The sequence below is a fragment of the Electrophorus electricus genome, chromosome 10 (assembly GCF_013358815.1).
Source record: "Electrophorus electricus isolate fEleEle1 chromosome 10, fEleEle1.pri, whole genome shotgun sequence".
Classification (NCBI taxonomy): domain Eukaryota; kingdom Metazoa; phylum Chordata; class Actinopteri; order Gymnotiformes; family Gymnotidae; genus Electrophorus; species Electrophorus electricus.
This window is the reverse complement of record NC_049544.1, coordinates 4,543,509-4,557,331: the sequence shown is the minus strand read 5'-3', so window position 1 is coordinate 4,557,331 and position 13,823 is coordinate 4,543,509. Positions and strand designations below refer to the sequence as shown.

At 38.9% G+C, this 13,823-nt stretch overlaps 3 protein-coding genes across 7 annotated transcripts; all 3 read left to right on the top strand.

The window, feature by feature from the left end:
• The first annotated feature begins 2,112 nt into the window (after positions 1-2,112).
• Positions 2,113-4,943, top strand: LOC118242128 (uncharacterized protein C8orf88-like). 2 transcript variants are annotated; one of them, XM_035530524.1, is made up of 5 exons: positions 2,113-2,154; positions 3,049-3,122; positions 3,951-4,057; positions 4,232-4,278; positions 4,843-4,943. In XM_035530524.1, the coding sequence occupies exons 1-5, from the start codon at positions 2,135-2,137 to the stop codon at positions 4,895-4,897; spliced, it is 303 nt and encodes a 100-aa protein (XP_035386417.1). In that variant the 5' UTR covers positions 2,113-2,134; the 3' UTR covers positions 4,898-4,943. The 2 variants fall into 2 exon arrangements, with proteins under 2 accessions (XP_035386417.1, XP_035386416.1); XM_035530523.1 differs by lacking the exon at positions 4,843-4,943 and adding an exon at positions 4,401-4,730.
• A 672-nt stretch (positions 4,944-5,615) lies between these two features.
• On the top strand, positions 5,616-8,797 carry LOC118242125 (uridine phosphorylase 1-like). 4 transcript variants are annotated; one of them, XM_035530517.1, is made up of 8 exons: positions 5,616-5,723; positions 5,963-6,044; positions 6,391-6,502; positions 6,696-6,854; positions 7,056-7,170; positions 7,386-7,595; positions 7,813-7,959; positions 8,307-8,797. In XM_035530517.1, the coding sequence occupies exons 2-8, from the start codon at positions 5,998-6,000 to the stop codon at positions 8,453-8,455; spliced, it is 939 nt and encodes a 312-aa protein (XP_035386410.1). In that variant the 5' UTR covers positions 5,616-5,723; positions 5,963-5,997; the 3' UTR covers positions 8,456-8,797. The 4 variants fall into 4 exon arrangements, with proteins under 4 accessions (XP_035386410.1, XP_035386411.1, XP_035386413.1 ...); XM_035530518.1 differs by having other exon boundaries at positions 5,620-5,719; XM_035530520.1 differs by having other exon boundaries at positions 5,689-5,723; positions 5,963-6,259.
• A 1,672-nt stretch (positions 8,798-10,469) lies between these two features.
• On the top strand, positions 10,470-12,802 carry LOC118242120 (RNA-binding protein 12B-like). The gene has a single exon (XM_035530504.1). It carries the CDS (start codon positions 10,505-10,507, stop codon positions 12,395-12,397), a length of 1,893 nt encoding a protein of 630 aa, XP_035386397.1. The 5' UTR covers positions 10,470-10,504; the 3' UTR covers positions 12,398-12,802.
• The last annotated feature ends 1,021 nt before the right edge of the window (positions 12,803-13,823 follow it).

Below are 13,823 nucleotides of genomic sequence, written 5' to 3'. Positions count from 1 at the left end.
AACAATGCATTGCAATAACTGAAATAATACAGTTATTGCAATGCATTGTAATACAACCACACTGTACTTGAGAATATGGTCATATGCAGGTGTTTCTAATCTGGAAACAGCTATTTACAAGCATTGGCTAATTAATGTTATTATGACAGACAGCTGCAGTAAATCTTTCACGTTATTTAGAGCAGTAATAGATGAAAAAAGCATTTTTTTAGACATTATTAAAATATCTGCTATCAGAACTCAGCATATTCTATTTACAACTTAAATCTCAATTATTCAGCTTTGCTTTTTATAAGCCCATTAAGTGTCCTAAATCGTACACTCACCTCCAATTCATCAGAAGCATCAGGCTAGATATACAGTTACGAGTCTATAGCTTTGTTACGCATATTTGGCTGGACAGTTTTGAGTGGCAGTTCACTCTAAACTCAGCAGCGAGGCTGACTCGTGTAAAAATGGCAACAACTATTATGCGACAAACTACCAGCTCAGAACGCACAATCATGCCACTACCTCAGTGTTGATTAAATGTTTGGCTACCAAAGTCATATCCAAGAATTCAGTAATGAGGTTCTAGGTAACATAGCGGAGAGGAATATAGCATATGCCTATAATATAACATATCATTCAGAGAAATATAGCAAAGCATGGAAACTCATCCGTTTCCTCTCGTGACTGTAAAATGTAACACATGACAAAGATGTAAATGACTGAATTAATGTAAGTGATCGTGATGTGATCCAGTGCGTAAAGGGACCGCTGATCAACATGGTAGTTGGTGAACTGCGGCGTGTAGCCTAGTTCAAATGACGGCACACCGTAGCTGATTTTAATTAAGTGGCTAGTGCACGTAAGTAGTCTGGCTGACAGCCACCCTGGGCGTATCCCAGGAAGCAAGTATCACTAATCCACATCTGTTAACATCTGTGGACACGTATCTGTCGTTTATCTGTTACAAAAATCGAGACGCGGTTGGTGCTTAATTTTAACAGTACTTTTGACACACGTGTTGACATACGACATAACCATGTGGTATTAAGGGCATCGTTGTTTTAAATGGGTTTTTGCTATAGCATATTTTTAGTAACCTAATGTTTGTTCCCCTGCAGTATAGAATTTATCCACGAACACATTAATCACCTCAGTGTGTTCAGTGTCACTTCCAGAAGCAGTTTTGAACTATGTAGTCAGCCGCGCAACACTGGAGACGTTCTACACGTTTCAGAACTCAGCGTCCCTCCTCTGTGAGTTTGCTTGGTCTACTTGCTTGGTTCATGTCCTGTTGTTGCTCCTAAATGCTTTAATTTCACAATAATAGCACTTCACGTTGACCGGGGCATACCTGGCAGGGCAGAAATTTCATGAATTGACTTGTGGCAAAACTGGTATCCAATGACAGTGCCACCATTAAAAGTAACTGGCAGTATAATGGGTAGCTCTTCAGTGCCAGTTTGTCTATGGAGATTGTACTGGTATGTCCTTGATTTTATACACTTATTAGCAATGAGCTTTGCTGAAAAACCTTAACTAAATAATTTGACATTGGTATAAAAGAAAACATCTTCATGAACTACCCCATGGGTAACCAACAGTGACCTTCGAAATGACTAGAATTACATATGTCCGGAGACTACGGTGGTTTTGAGCACTTGTGCCAGTCTAATTAGAAGGTGTTCAGTACCCTCTAAACCTCTAGCTGTGACATGAATAAACTGGTGATGAGGATCTGGTGAGGTTGTGCCGGGGAAGGCGGCAGTTGTAGTCACGGACTGAGGGCGGTTGCGTGACATTATCTTACCTAATATTAGCAATGCTGCAGATTATAAGATTATAAGATTGCAAACCTGAATACAAAACATCAGGTTTACAGTTGGGTTAAACGCCGTATTCATAGAGAAATATAACGAGCGTATAAATGCGTATTTATTTATGCGTGTTATTAATGCCGAGCATAGTGAATTAAAAAAAATCAATTTCTTCATTGAAAATGGCATTAAAATTAATAAAACATCAAATGGATAAAACACCAAATGGTTTGTTCATCATTTAGTAATGTCACAGTCACATATGTGCTTTTCAGCACATAAAGATGACAGGAGCAGCTAGCGTTATGTCACTTGAGCTTGGTGTTCAAATGGATGGAGCAAATATCGTGTAAGACAGTGCTGAAACTTTAGATATGTCATCTGATTTTAAAGCTAGCGTTTCTATGAAAAGCATGTGGTTCGTGCTTTAGAATTATGGCTTTGGTAACCAGGTTTAAAATGTTTAACTTGTTCAACAAAAAAACATGAGTGTGAGCTAGCTGGATGCCACTGATCGACTGTTGGTTTGATAGCGAGCTGAATGTTACTTTCGCTACAGCTTATGCTACTTGGCAAAAACAATGTAGTTAATTTGGATCGTTTTCTGCAGCATTTAGTTAATCAGCTAACTTAGCTATGTTGGCTAGCCACATGGTTACCTAGCATACATCGAATATGTTTCTTAACGTACTCTTGAGTGTGTTTTGCGACGTAGCGCTAGCTAGCTCCGCTAAATCGTTGTATTCGGTTTCATTTTAGCTAGCTAAAAACAATAACAAAAAGCATTCTTATCAGAAATGTCAGTTGTTAATGATTGCAGCTTCTCAAGGTGTAGTAAGTTAGTTAGCTAGGTTAGCTGGCTTATTTAATTGTGATTAGGCGAAATCAACTTATTGGTTTCAAAGACCGATTTGTTTAATTTCGGAATTTTAATAACCATCATACGAATTGAAGGCATCTCGCCTTAACTCAGTAGAAATCACTGTTGATTATTTGGATAGCTAGCCATCCAAGCTGCGCGTTAACGTTTGTAGCTGCTTGTCAAACGTTTTAATATTAAGTATAGTTTTGTTGCATGCTTAATTGTATTAGGGTGACACGACGGACATGGTGATTACTACAGTGTGTGTTGTGTGCTTTGTAGCTAGCTAGCTAACAAAACTACGATAATGAGAACTGCGATCATGAAATAAAGTTGTTGGCTGGTGGCATGGATTTGACACAAACGTCGTTTCATGTGAAGGATGGGGGTGTCGAGGAGGAGGATCCGAAACCTGCAGCCGGCTAGGCCGCTGCGTCGTTTGAACATAAATCAAGGTAGGTTAATAAGCCAGGCGGCAGGACGTGCACGCAAAGTATATTTTAGTACCGCGTCAAGAACTGTGATCTGTTCGGCGAGGGGTGAAATAATTTTGGTGTGCTTCATACTGTGATCTATAGAGAAACACAGAGAGGTAGTGGCCGAGCGATCGGACAAGACGACGGACACACCAGTAAGGCGATATAATTTAGTACAGCACACTGAAGTGCCACACTTTCGTCTGTTATACCTGCTTATCATCCCTTCTCAGAACTCTTTTTTTATTATTGTGGACAGACAAACACCATTAGTGAGAAGCAGTTTATGAAATCCTTAAACCTCAAAGCCAATGTCAATCACTTGCCAAGACAGGTAGGTATCACTTTGGATATTCAGTTATAATTATCATTATCACAAAGAGACTATATTTGGTTGTCAGACTTGCACTGTTTATAAATCAGTCAACATAGTAGTTTTAATACAACACTTATTTGCTGTTGAGAAGTTTCATCTGTCCATTTTTGGATTATTTTGGCCTTAAATTATTTAGTAATCAGCAGGATGGGGAACCTAAGAAAACAGAAGCTGATGGAGGCATCCACAAACAGTGAAACATTAAATCAAAAGGGAATTTTGAAGACTTCTTTGTAGAGTGTTTGGCTAAGTCTCAAAAATTGCAAACGGTCAACTGTGCAGTAGCAGTAAAAACTGCAGTACAATTGCTTTGGAAGTGTTTAGAAATGTAGCTAATTTTCATTAATTTATGTCTCTCTGAGGGGGGGGGGGGGTGGGGGTCAGGAGGGAAGTGAAGGGAAATAACATTACAATGTTTTTGCTCCTAATAGAAAGAATATCATACAGTAGGGACTTGCTGATCAGGTTGGCAAGCTCACCAATGGCAAAGAAAAAACCTGACTTCCTACCAGACCACCCAGTAGTTCTAGAAAAGCCAGTAAGGTTATTTTTTATCACCAATCACCATTATGTAAATGAATACATACTGTGCTGGTCCTGATAAACTGGTATATTTCTAATATATTTCCTTTATACATTGTAATCAAACCATCTGTGTATGCAATGTAATGTTCCTCCCATATAAACTACATTTTACTGTTCTGTTTCACAGAGGCACCAAGATGTGTTTCTGAACAACTTTAACAATAACCTGGACATGTAAGTGGAAAGAATAAACAGCTTTTGTTGTTTTAGTGTCATCACGAGAGCGAGAGAAGTGTAAATAGCTGTTGGAGACTGTGGTTTTTATTTTATTTTTAATTTATTTATTTTTGTTAAAGACAGGGCGCTGAAGGTGGTTTTTGTCTGCGGTTACTAGCCCACTCCAAACAGTGATATTCACTTGTTCCTCAACATTCTTTCTGCTAGTTGTGAAGTGAGTGTGATTATCTGGTCTGCGGTCTTTGTGCTTGTTGACTTTGAGTTGTATTTTATGTTTGCACATTCCAAGCTCCAGATCATTTCTTCTTCAGGCAAACCAAACCAATTGTACTTGACAGGCAGTATCAGCTGAATGTTGATGTAAAGCAATGTGTGATCACGTGGTTCACAGGAGCATGTTTTAATTTAAATGAATATGTGCAGACTTCTTTAATTGACATTAAATGTTATCATTTAGTGAAATTTTTTTTTTTACCTTTGCATTATTTAACTGCTTTTGCTTACACTACAAATAATACATGAATGTGTTTGTTTTTGTATGTCTAACACTGCCTGATCAAGGATTCTTCACACACTGGCATTTCAGCAGATTGGTCCACCTCTGGGTTTAAAATGAAAAGCAAAGAAGATTATAATTTCAGTAATTAAATCATTGTTTTATCTTGAAAGTCTTTATTTGTTCTTCTTTGAGTAATGTGCGTTATTTGTATGTATTTGTGGATGTATGTTTCTCAGTGTCTCATTAGGGCTTTTGGAACAAACTTGAAATGACAAGTTCAAAATGCCTTACACAAACAGTTGAGAAATTTAATTTCACTTTCACTTGTGAAATTCCACTTGGTTATAAAGCGAAGAATCAAGTTAGTGTGACAGTTTCACAACCTTTGTAGTTTCAACAGAATTATTTACTGTGGTTGACTTAACAGTACTGTAATGCATATTTCGTACACACGTTTTATTTGGTTCTTTCTTTTTGTCATTTCAAGCATCTTATACCACTGCAACGCTATAACTAATTCACTGTCATTTTTGTTACCTTGTCTTTGTTTCACAGACAGTTATGTAATTCGACTGCAAATATTGTAAGTGCTAAGTGATATCTTGATAATCCAATCTTGAGGTCACAGCATTTCAGGCCTTGGTGAGTTCTCTGATTTCTCGTGGATGGCTGTAATGACATATTTAGTGTACCATGTGTGGCCGTAATGACATATTTACTGTACCATGTATGGCGCTGGCCGCGCAGAACACGCTTGCCACGTACACTTCCTTCATGCTTGTGTAGTAGCGTCACATCTTCCAGTGACCCAGCCGGATGTCGAAGCTTAAAGCTGCAATATCGGAAAATCCCCCAGTCCAGGTTTTCAGTCCATTTAAAATATCGCTCATAGTGACGTGGTTGGAGGAAGGAGCATCGGCTTGAGGAAACTAACCTAAGGCAGGTATGCGGGCGAATTCCATTGGTGGGGTTGCGTGAGGTAAAGGATTTTTAACCCGTGTAGGTGAATATGAATTTGTTACCGTCTATTCGACCGGATCGTATAAATGTTTTTTTTTTTTTTTTTTTTTTGGGGGGGGGGGGGGTTAGTGAAAGAATATAAAAGAAAAATAATTTGGTTGCTGCTAGCATTAAACAGTTTTATGTTGACATGCTATAAAGGTCTAAAACGCTGTGTTGCAGAGTATTGTCCCAGAGTATTTAACGGCACAAACAAAATGGCATCGGGATTTGCTGATGAGAAAAATGGAAAAAAATGCGGAAGGTAGACAACATCATTTTTCAAACATACAAATTTACTCAAAGTAAACAATTTAAAAGTACATTTGGTTATTGTACATTTGGTTATTGTGGTAACCTGTGGTAACCACCATTTCACTGCACGTTATACTGTGTATGACTATGTATGTGACAAATAAACCGAACTTGAACTTGAACCTTGGAACCGGGAACGACCAAGAGCACAACATTTAGCTTCCTGTAAGTTTTTACGATTTGGTCACAACACGCCCATATCTAGCTCCACTTCGCAATTAAAGTTGCTTACAAACGTCTTATTAACCATGGCTGTTACAACGTCTATTTGCTAAGGGTTTGTTTGTTTATATAAGGTCCCCATTTGTTAACAATCCACATTTGGACTCCATGAAAGAAGATATTCTGTACCATTTCAATCTGAATACCGGCACGCTTAATTTTCCTGCAAAGTTCGGAGATGTCAAAGTAAGTTTTATATCGTTTATCGGTCAGATCGATATGTTTTTGAATTGTGACATGTGCTACCACAGCGCCATAGTTTGTTATCAAGTATAATTACCCGCTTAATGTTTGTCAATGTTGAGCTGAATATACTGATCATTTAACTGAGATGACCTTATGCATCACAGCCAAACTGTTTTTCGTGTTTATTTCCTAGTTTGTGTGTGTTGGGGGTAGTCCATGGAGGATGAAGTCTTTCGCTGAGTACATTGCTGGAGAGCTGGGTCTTGCAGTTCCAAACGCAGAGTACCCAAACATCTGTGAGAGCACAGATCGATATGCCATGTACAAAGTAGGACCTGTCCTGTCTGTTAGTGTAAGTCATTACCATCAACATTAAAAACTCTACAAACAAATTTGATGCCTTGAACAAGCTGTGTGTGTGAGAGTTTTTTTGGGGTTTTTTTGAGGGTTGAATACTTTTTTAAAAGAAAGCTCTGTGTATGGCAGCTTCACTACATCCTAAGGTGCATTGTAGGTGTACTGTGTTTGACAGTGAAATGTCTCTGTGTTTTAGCATGGCATGGGCATCCCCTCAATTTCGATAATGTTACATGAGCTCATCAAGCTCCTCTACCATGCACGCTGCACTGATGTTACAATAGTGCGCCTCGGAACCTCTGGTGGAATAGGTACTCTTGACCTTAACACATCTACTTTTTTAATAAAGAATTAACAGACATGGCAACATCTGTTACTTGTTCTCCCCCAACATAGACTACCCGTGGTATTTAACATTAAAGTGCATATAATTATAGACGAGGCAGCTTCTAGTGCAGGACATTGTGGCTAGGACAAGTGACTTGTAAATAAGTGCAAATCAAAGGCATATCCATCTTTTTGTCAGGTTTACATCCAGGCACAGTGGTGATCACCAAGCAGCCAATGGATGCCACATTCTTGCCCCGCTTCGAGCAAGTCATCCTGGGCAAGTCAGTGGTGAGAAGCACCGAACTGGATGGAGATCTTGCAGAGGAGCTGCTACAGTGCGGCAAAGATCTAGCAGAGTTCGACACGGTCATTGCTAACACAATGTGCACGCTGGACTTCTACGAAGGTATTAGTCTCACTCATGACCCACATGGGACAATAAAGTTCTAGTTTTAATGTAATCATCACTGAAGCTGTTGGTATACTCCAAGAACTGAGAAACATTTTTTGTGAGTAGTGAAGATGTGTTTTGTCTTCACCCTCTTTACATTAATTGCAGCACAACTGCATTCTTGCAATGTGAACACCCACCACCATATTGTTGGGCCTGGCATATGTTTTAGGTCAAGCTCGTTTGGACGGGGCTTTCTGTTCTTACACCGAGGAGGACAAGCAAAACTACCTGGCCAAGGCCTATGCAGCAGGAGTGCGCAACATTGAGATGGAGTCTTCTGTTTTTGCTGCCATGTGCAAACTGAGTAACCTACGAGGTAGAGAATGTCTGTGTTAGAGAGGCAGACATAGAGTTTGCCTCTCTGGAGTGCATCTGCGAATAGTCACATGTGTTAGACAGCTCATCACCATATCAGTAGAAGTCAGTCTTACACACTTTTTTAAAAAGTAAGGGTTCTTAAGGGAGATATGGCGTTTTGGATGCAGCTTTCTTATTATGTAAGACCCATTTGGAATTTTAAATGTGGTAGTATTACTCTAGTGGTGTCACAGTAATAAAGTACCTAATATCCATGCGTGTATAGCACAGATTTATGTGTTAAAGCAAAAAAAAATTTGCACACTCATAATTTTGTGAAAGCTCATTTTGGCATCTCTTTTCCAGCGGCAGTGGTTTGTGTGACACTGCTGGACCGGCAGAAAGGAGACCAGCTCAGCAGTTCTCATGATGTCCTGCACAGCTACCAACAACGGCCACAGATCCTAGTTGGACATTACATCAAAAAGAAGCTTAATGCTTCCAAGAAAAGTTAGGCTTCATATTTATGAATGTGGAATGTATGTGAAGCCAAAACCTCAGTGTAATACATTATTTTGTAATGTTTGATTTAACCTCTGCATTTGCCTCTGCAGCTAGTCTTAGTCATGTACTGCTTATGCACGCATTGAACATAGTTAAAATTTGGAAATGGAAAGGAACATTTTTTAAATCTTGTTTTTATACTGCTTATTTGAAATAACTTTAAAAAAATATATTTTTAGAGGGATGAAGGGTTTTGCTCACTGTTTGCATTTCGTCTGTCAATGTGTCAGTGTTCCTAACAACTCTATTAAGGTATAAAGATTTAAAACCACCTGTCTACAGTTCATAACCCTCACTCTAACACATCCAGAAACAAACATTCTTTTGTTTCTTTTCAGTGTGGTCAATGCATGACTATGCAGTGAACTGTTAACCAGCAAGTATTCTCTAGTATTGATATTGTTATAAGAGCACGTTCAGTGTGTCCAATGTTTATCAAAAATAAATAAATAAATACTGAAAAATGTCTTTGAATGGTTTGTGGGTCCATAGGATCATAAAGCTGGCTTTCTACTTAAAATCCACTTGGCACTTATAGTGCTTCTTTGAGCAAGATGTATATAAATTTTATTGGCAGCATAGCTGCCATTTTCATTTTACAAATATTAAAGTATAATGATTAGGAAAACCATTGTGCTAAGTAATGCATTCCTTTAGAATTGTCAGTTTACAGATTACAGTTTTAGCAAGTTACAGCCTTTATGAACTAACAATAAGGTATTAATGTATGGGGTAGTCGAACTATTTTTGAGTACATATTTTAAGATCTCAAAAAGCCATATTGTGTTTATAAATTATTGTAAAATGTTTTAATTTGATGTTTGTGTTTGCTGTAAAATAGATTTTTCTTTCTCTTGACCGTGCTGTGTAGGCTGCTAGCAAGCTAACGTTGGCTAACTTAGCGGCTGCGTAGCTTGCGGGAGTTTTGTTTCACGATATAAATGGTGGGGGTTTGTGATGACTATTGTTCATATAATTAACATTAGAAGTGTTTTCCTTCATCAGTATCACAGACGATTGGATGGATCGATGCAAGTGATTTGACTTGGAACCCACGAAAATGGTCTTTGTGGAGAAGCTGACTTCCGCCGTCGTATTGCTTTGCTAACCTAGTTATTTTGAGGTCATTGTTAGCTAGCTAGCTTCCAAAAAACGGCCCTTCAGGTTTCAGATGTGTCCAATATAAGATCTTTTTTATGTGCTTGATTTCTGGTGGAAAGTGCTGCTTGTTGATGATGTCGGGTTTCATCTTAAAAGCCTTTGTTCACCTGGTGGCGTTCTGTTTCGTGTTTTCCGTTATTTTGGACTTCATTTCGTCATCTTTCACGACTGTGGTTGTAGCTGACAGTACAGATATTCGAGTCTGATGTTGGCGTCAAAGGTCGATGTGCTTCTCGATCTGGTCAATGCTTGTGGTGATGTCTTCTGCAAGACATAAAATGACACCCTAAGCTCGTTTGTGAACATATTCTTCATGGAAATTCTGTTGATTCATATGAATTACATTTGTTGTACAAATCGGTTTATTTGCTGATTGTGGACTGGACAGTTCGTGTTTCCAACGGGTTTTTAACGGGAAGCTGCAGGACATTGACGTTAAGTATTCTGGGTACTGTGGTGCATTTTTAATGTTACAGTATGAAGATTCTGACATTGTGGCTGTTCAGAGCATGACTGGGTGGAAACGGACAGCATACAAATTGTTACAAAGTCTGGATAGCACACGCTGCACGGAGTTTTAATTGCAAGCTTCAATTGTTAAGGCAGAGCGTCATAAAAATACATGATCTAGAGAACTGAATGTCAGATGTTAAGTGAGGTGTTGTTGGCATCATCATAGTCCTTGCATTGATGTTAATGCTTACTCCAGGGTCCATTAATAACCATTGGGTTTGGAATTGGAAGACCTTGAACACTGTGACATGGTGGGCCATGGCCATGACAGGGATAACACCATATGTACCCCTTTTGTCTACAGGTGCTGTTGTGTGTACTTCATCATGGCGGTGGTCATCCGCTTACAGGGACTCAGAATCACTGCTGGTTCTGAGGACATTCGCAATTTCTTCACTGGCCTTAGAATACCTGATGGTGGAGTTCATATAATTGGTGGAGACCTTGAGGAAGCTTTTATAATATTTGCATCTGATGAAGATGCGAGACGAGCAATGACACGCTCTGGGGGATGCATCAAAGGTTCCCCTGTTAACTTGCTTTTGAGTAGCAAGTCGGAGATGCAGAAGGTTCTAGAGGAAAGCACAAGGAAGTCTGAAACAAATGTCAAGAAGTTTTATAAGGAGGGTGTCAAAAGGCCTGCAGCAGATGGAAGACCACCCTTATTAAATGAGGACATGAGAATAGACATGCGAAGAGGAGATCATCAGAACATGGGGAAAAGAACATCCCCACGTTCTTTGAATGATTCTCAAAGTCAGATTGGCGATGGGGCATTGAATGCAGGTGGTCTTTATTTGAACTTGTCTGGAATGCCATTCTCAGCAACGAAGGAGGACGTCCGCCTGTTTTTTAACGGTTTGCAAATTGATGACGTAATATTTTTGAGAAACCACCGTGGAATGTTTAATGGGTGTGGTTTGGTCAAATTCGCAACCAGAGAGGATGCCAAAGAAGGACTCAAGAGGGACCGACAATACATTGGTCCACGTTACATCAGAATAATGTGTTGCTCAGAGGATCAGTGGGTGGATGCTGGGGGTTCTATTAGACTAGAAGGTGCCGGTCAGAGAAAATATTTATCAGACCGTGCAAGATCTCGCTCTCCCATTCGATCTCAATCACGATCAAGTTCCCCTTCTGATGACGAGTACTGTGTGCTGTATGAAAACCTCTCGTATTCCATTGAAAAGAGGGACATAAAAGCCATGCTGCATCCTGTTTGTGTGAAGGACGATCAGATCATTATTTTTGTTGATAAGAACAGTGATAGGACCAAATCAGCAGTTGTGGTGTTTAGAAATCTGATGGACTACTGTTCTGGATTAGCTCATCATAAAGAAACATTTTTCCAAAGGACCGTCTATGTTTCTCCTATCTCCAAAGAAAAGATGGTTGCCATATTGGAATCCTCTGCTGATTCAAGAGGAGATAGCAGAAGGTCCAGTAGGTCATCTGAACGATCACAAAAAAGTGCTTATGACTCAGAAAGGAGATGCCTGTACGTTCGCAATCTGCCTTTTGATGTCCGTAAAGTAGAGATCATGGATTTCTTTCATGGATTCCAACTCTCAGACAATACGGTTGTCCTGCTTCAGGATGAGAGGGGAGCTGGTCTTGGTGAGGCTTTAGTGATCTTCCCAACAGAAAAAGAGGCTATAACGGCACAGTCTTTGAACGGGCGAAGGTTTCTTGGATCAGAAGTTATGCTGAAATGCATCACCTTGGCTCAGACGCAAGAATTCAGAAATGAGGTAATAGGCAACATGCCAGAGAGGAATGTTCAGAGGAATAAAACGAAATATGGAAACTCGTCTTTTTTCTCTCGTGCCCGAATGCATGTAGATGATCGTGTAATGGCAGATGGGCCCCACTATGGACGTGGAAACAAAGGTCCTTTCGGTCATCTTGAAAGCCCCGATGCTTATAGACACGGAACACGTGGACCACATTATGAACCACCTGACCAGCAATTTGATGGGCCCACCTGTCTTAAATTGCTCAATCTACCTTCTCAGATAAGGATCGATGAAATCTATGACTTCTGCTATGGGTACAGAGTCATTCCTGGATCAGTCTCATTACAGTGTGATAGAAGTGGAGTGCCTGTTGGTTCTGCAACTGTTGTATTTGAAACCCACAGTGAGGCAGTCACTGCTGTTCAAGAATTAAATGGAAGACCCATTGGTACCAGGAAAATAAAGGTTGTATTTGTGTAGAATTTGGTCCGGGGATTCATTAACACAAAGCAGTTTATAAGGACTCTGTTGATTAAGAAATCTGTTAAGTAATTAATTTTGGTGACACTCATTTTGTTCTTTCTATTTGATTAAAATATCATTTTTGCTGTCTTTCAAATAGGGACATACTGACTATAAAATGTTTTCTGCATTTAGGGTTTATTTTATTTGGAATAACTGATTTTTAAAATTTGGTGAGGATGTTATTGCATTTGCATTTTGCAAAGCAATTTTAGGGTGTTTTAATTATTGTAATTATAAGGGTATCTTGCTTTAGGAAGACTCTGTTAACACTCCAACACCCCATTTTTGCTTCTTACTTTTTCCTTCCATCTTTCTCTCCTTTCTCCCATCATCTTCTGATTAAAAGTAACATCCTGGCCAGCGGTCTGTGATTTTGCCTTTTGCACCACACACACACACACACACACACACACACACACACACACACACACACACACACACACACACACACACACTCTGAATATTTACAAAATGATTTTCTGACACAAAAAAGATTAATATAGTCCTGTAACTTGATAAGAAATAAACGGATTAGAACATTCCACATATTTACTGTTGTTATAAGGTAAGGTTTAAACTGTAGTAGGTATTTGTAATATGGATGGAAATGTAGACATTGGAAAAAATGTTAAAATCTATTTTTCTGCCCATAAGGTGGTCACATTGTCCACACTGGAAAGAAAAAACTCTTTTTAATTAGATAAACCTTTTTTTTTTTCCAGCCATTTCACATGAACCATTAATGTATTTGGTGATGCTGATCTTAAAGCCTTATTCCTGATTAAAGGTCGAGCATGTTATCTCCTTTCAAAGCAGTACATATGTATCATATATCTACTTTTAATGTTCTTTGTTTTGTATATGATGTTATATATTTTATGTTATAACAATGCATTGCAATAACTGAAATAATACAGTTATTGCAATGCATTGTAATACAACCACACTGTACTTGAGAATATGGTCATATGCAGGTGTTTCTAATCTGGAAACAGCTATTTACAAGCATTGGCTAATTAATGTTATTATGACAGACAGCTGCAGTAAATCTTTCACGTTATTTAGAGCAGTAATAGATGAAAAAAGCATTTTTTTAGACATTATTAAAATATCTGCTATCAGAACTCAGCATATTCTATTTTACAACTTAAATCTCAATTATTCAGCTTTGCTTTTTATAAGCCCATTAAGTGTCCTAAATCGTACACTCACCTCCAATTCATCAGAAGCATCAGGCTAGATATACAGTTACGAGTCTATAGCTTTGTTACGCATATTTGGCTGGACAGTTTTGAGTGGCAGTTCACTCTAAACTCAGCAGCGAGGCTGACTCGTGTAAAATGGCAACAACTATTATGCGACAAACTACCAGCTCAGAACG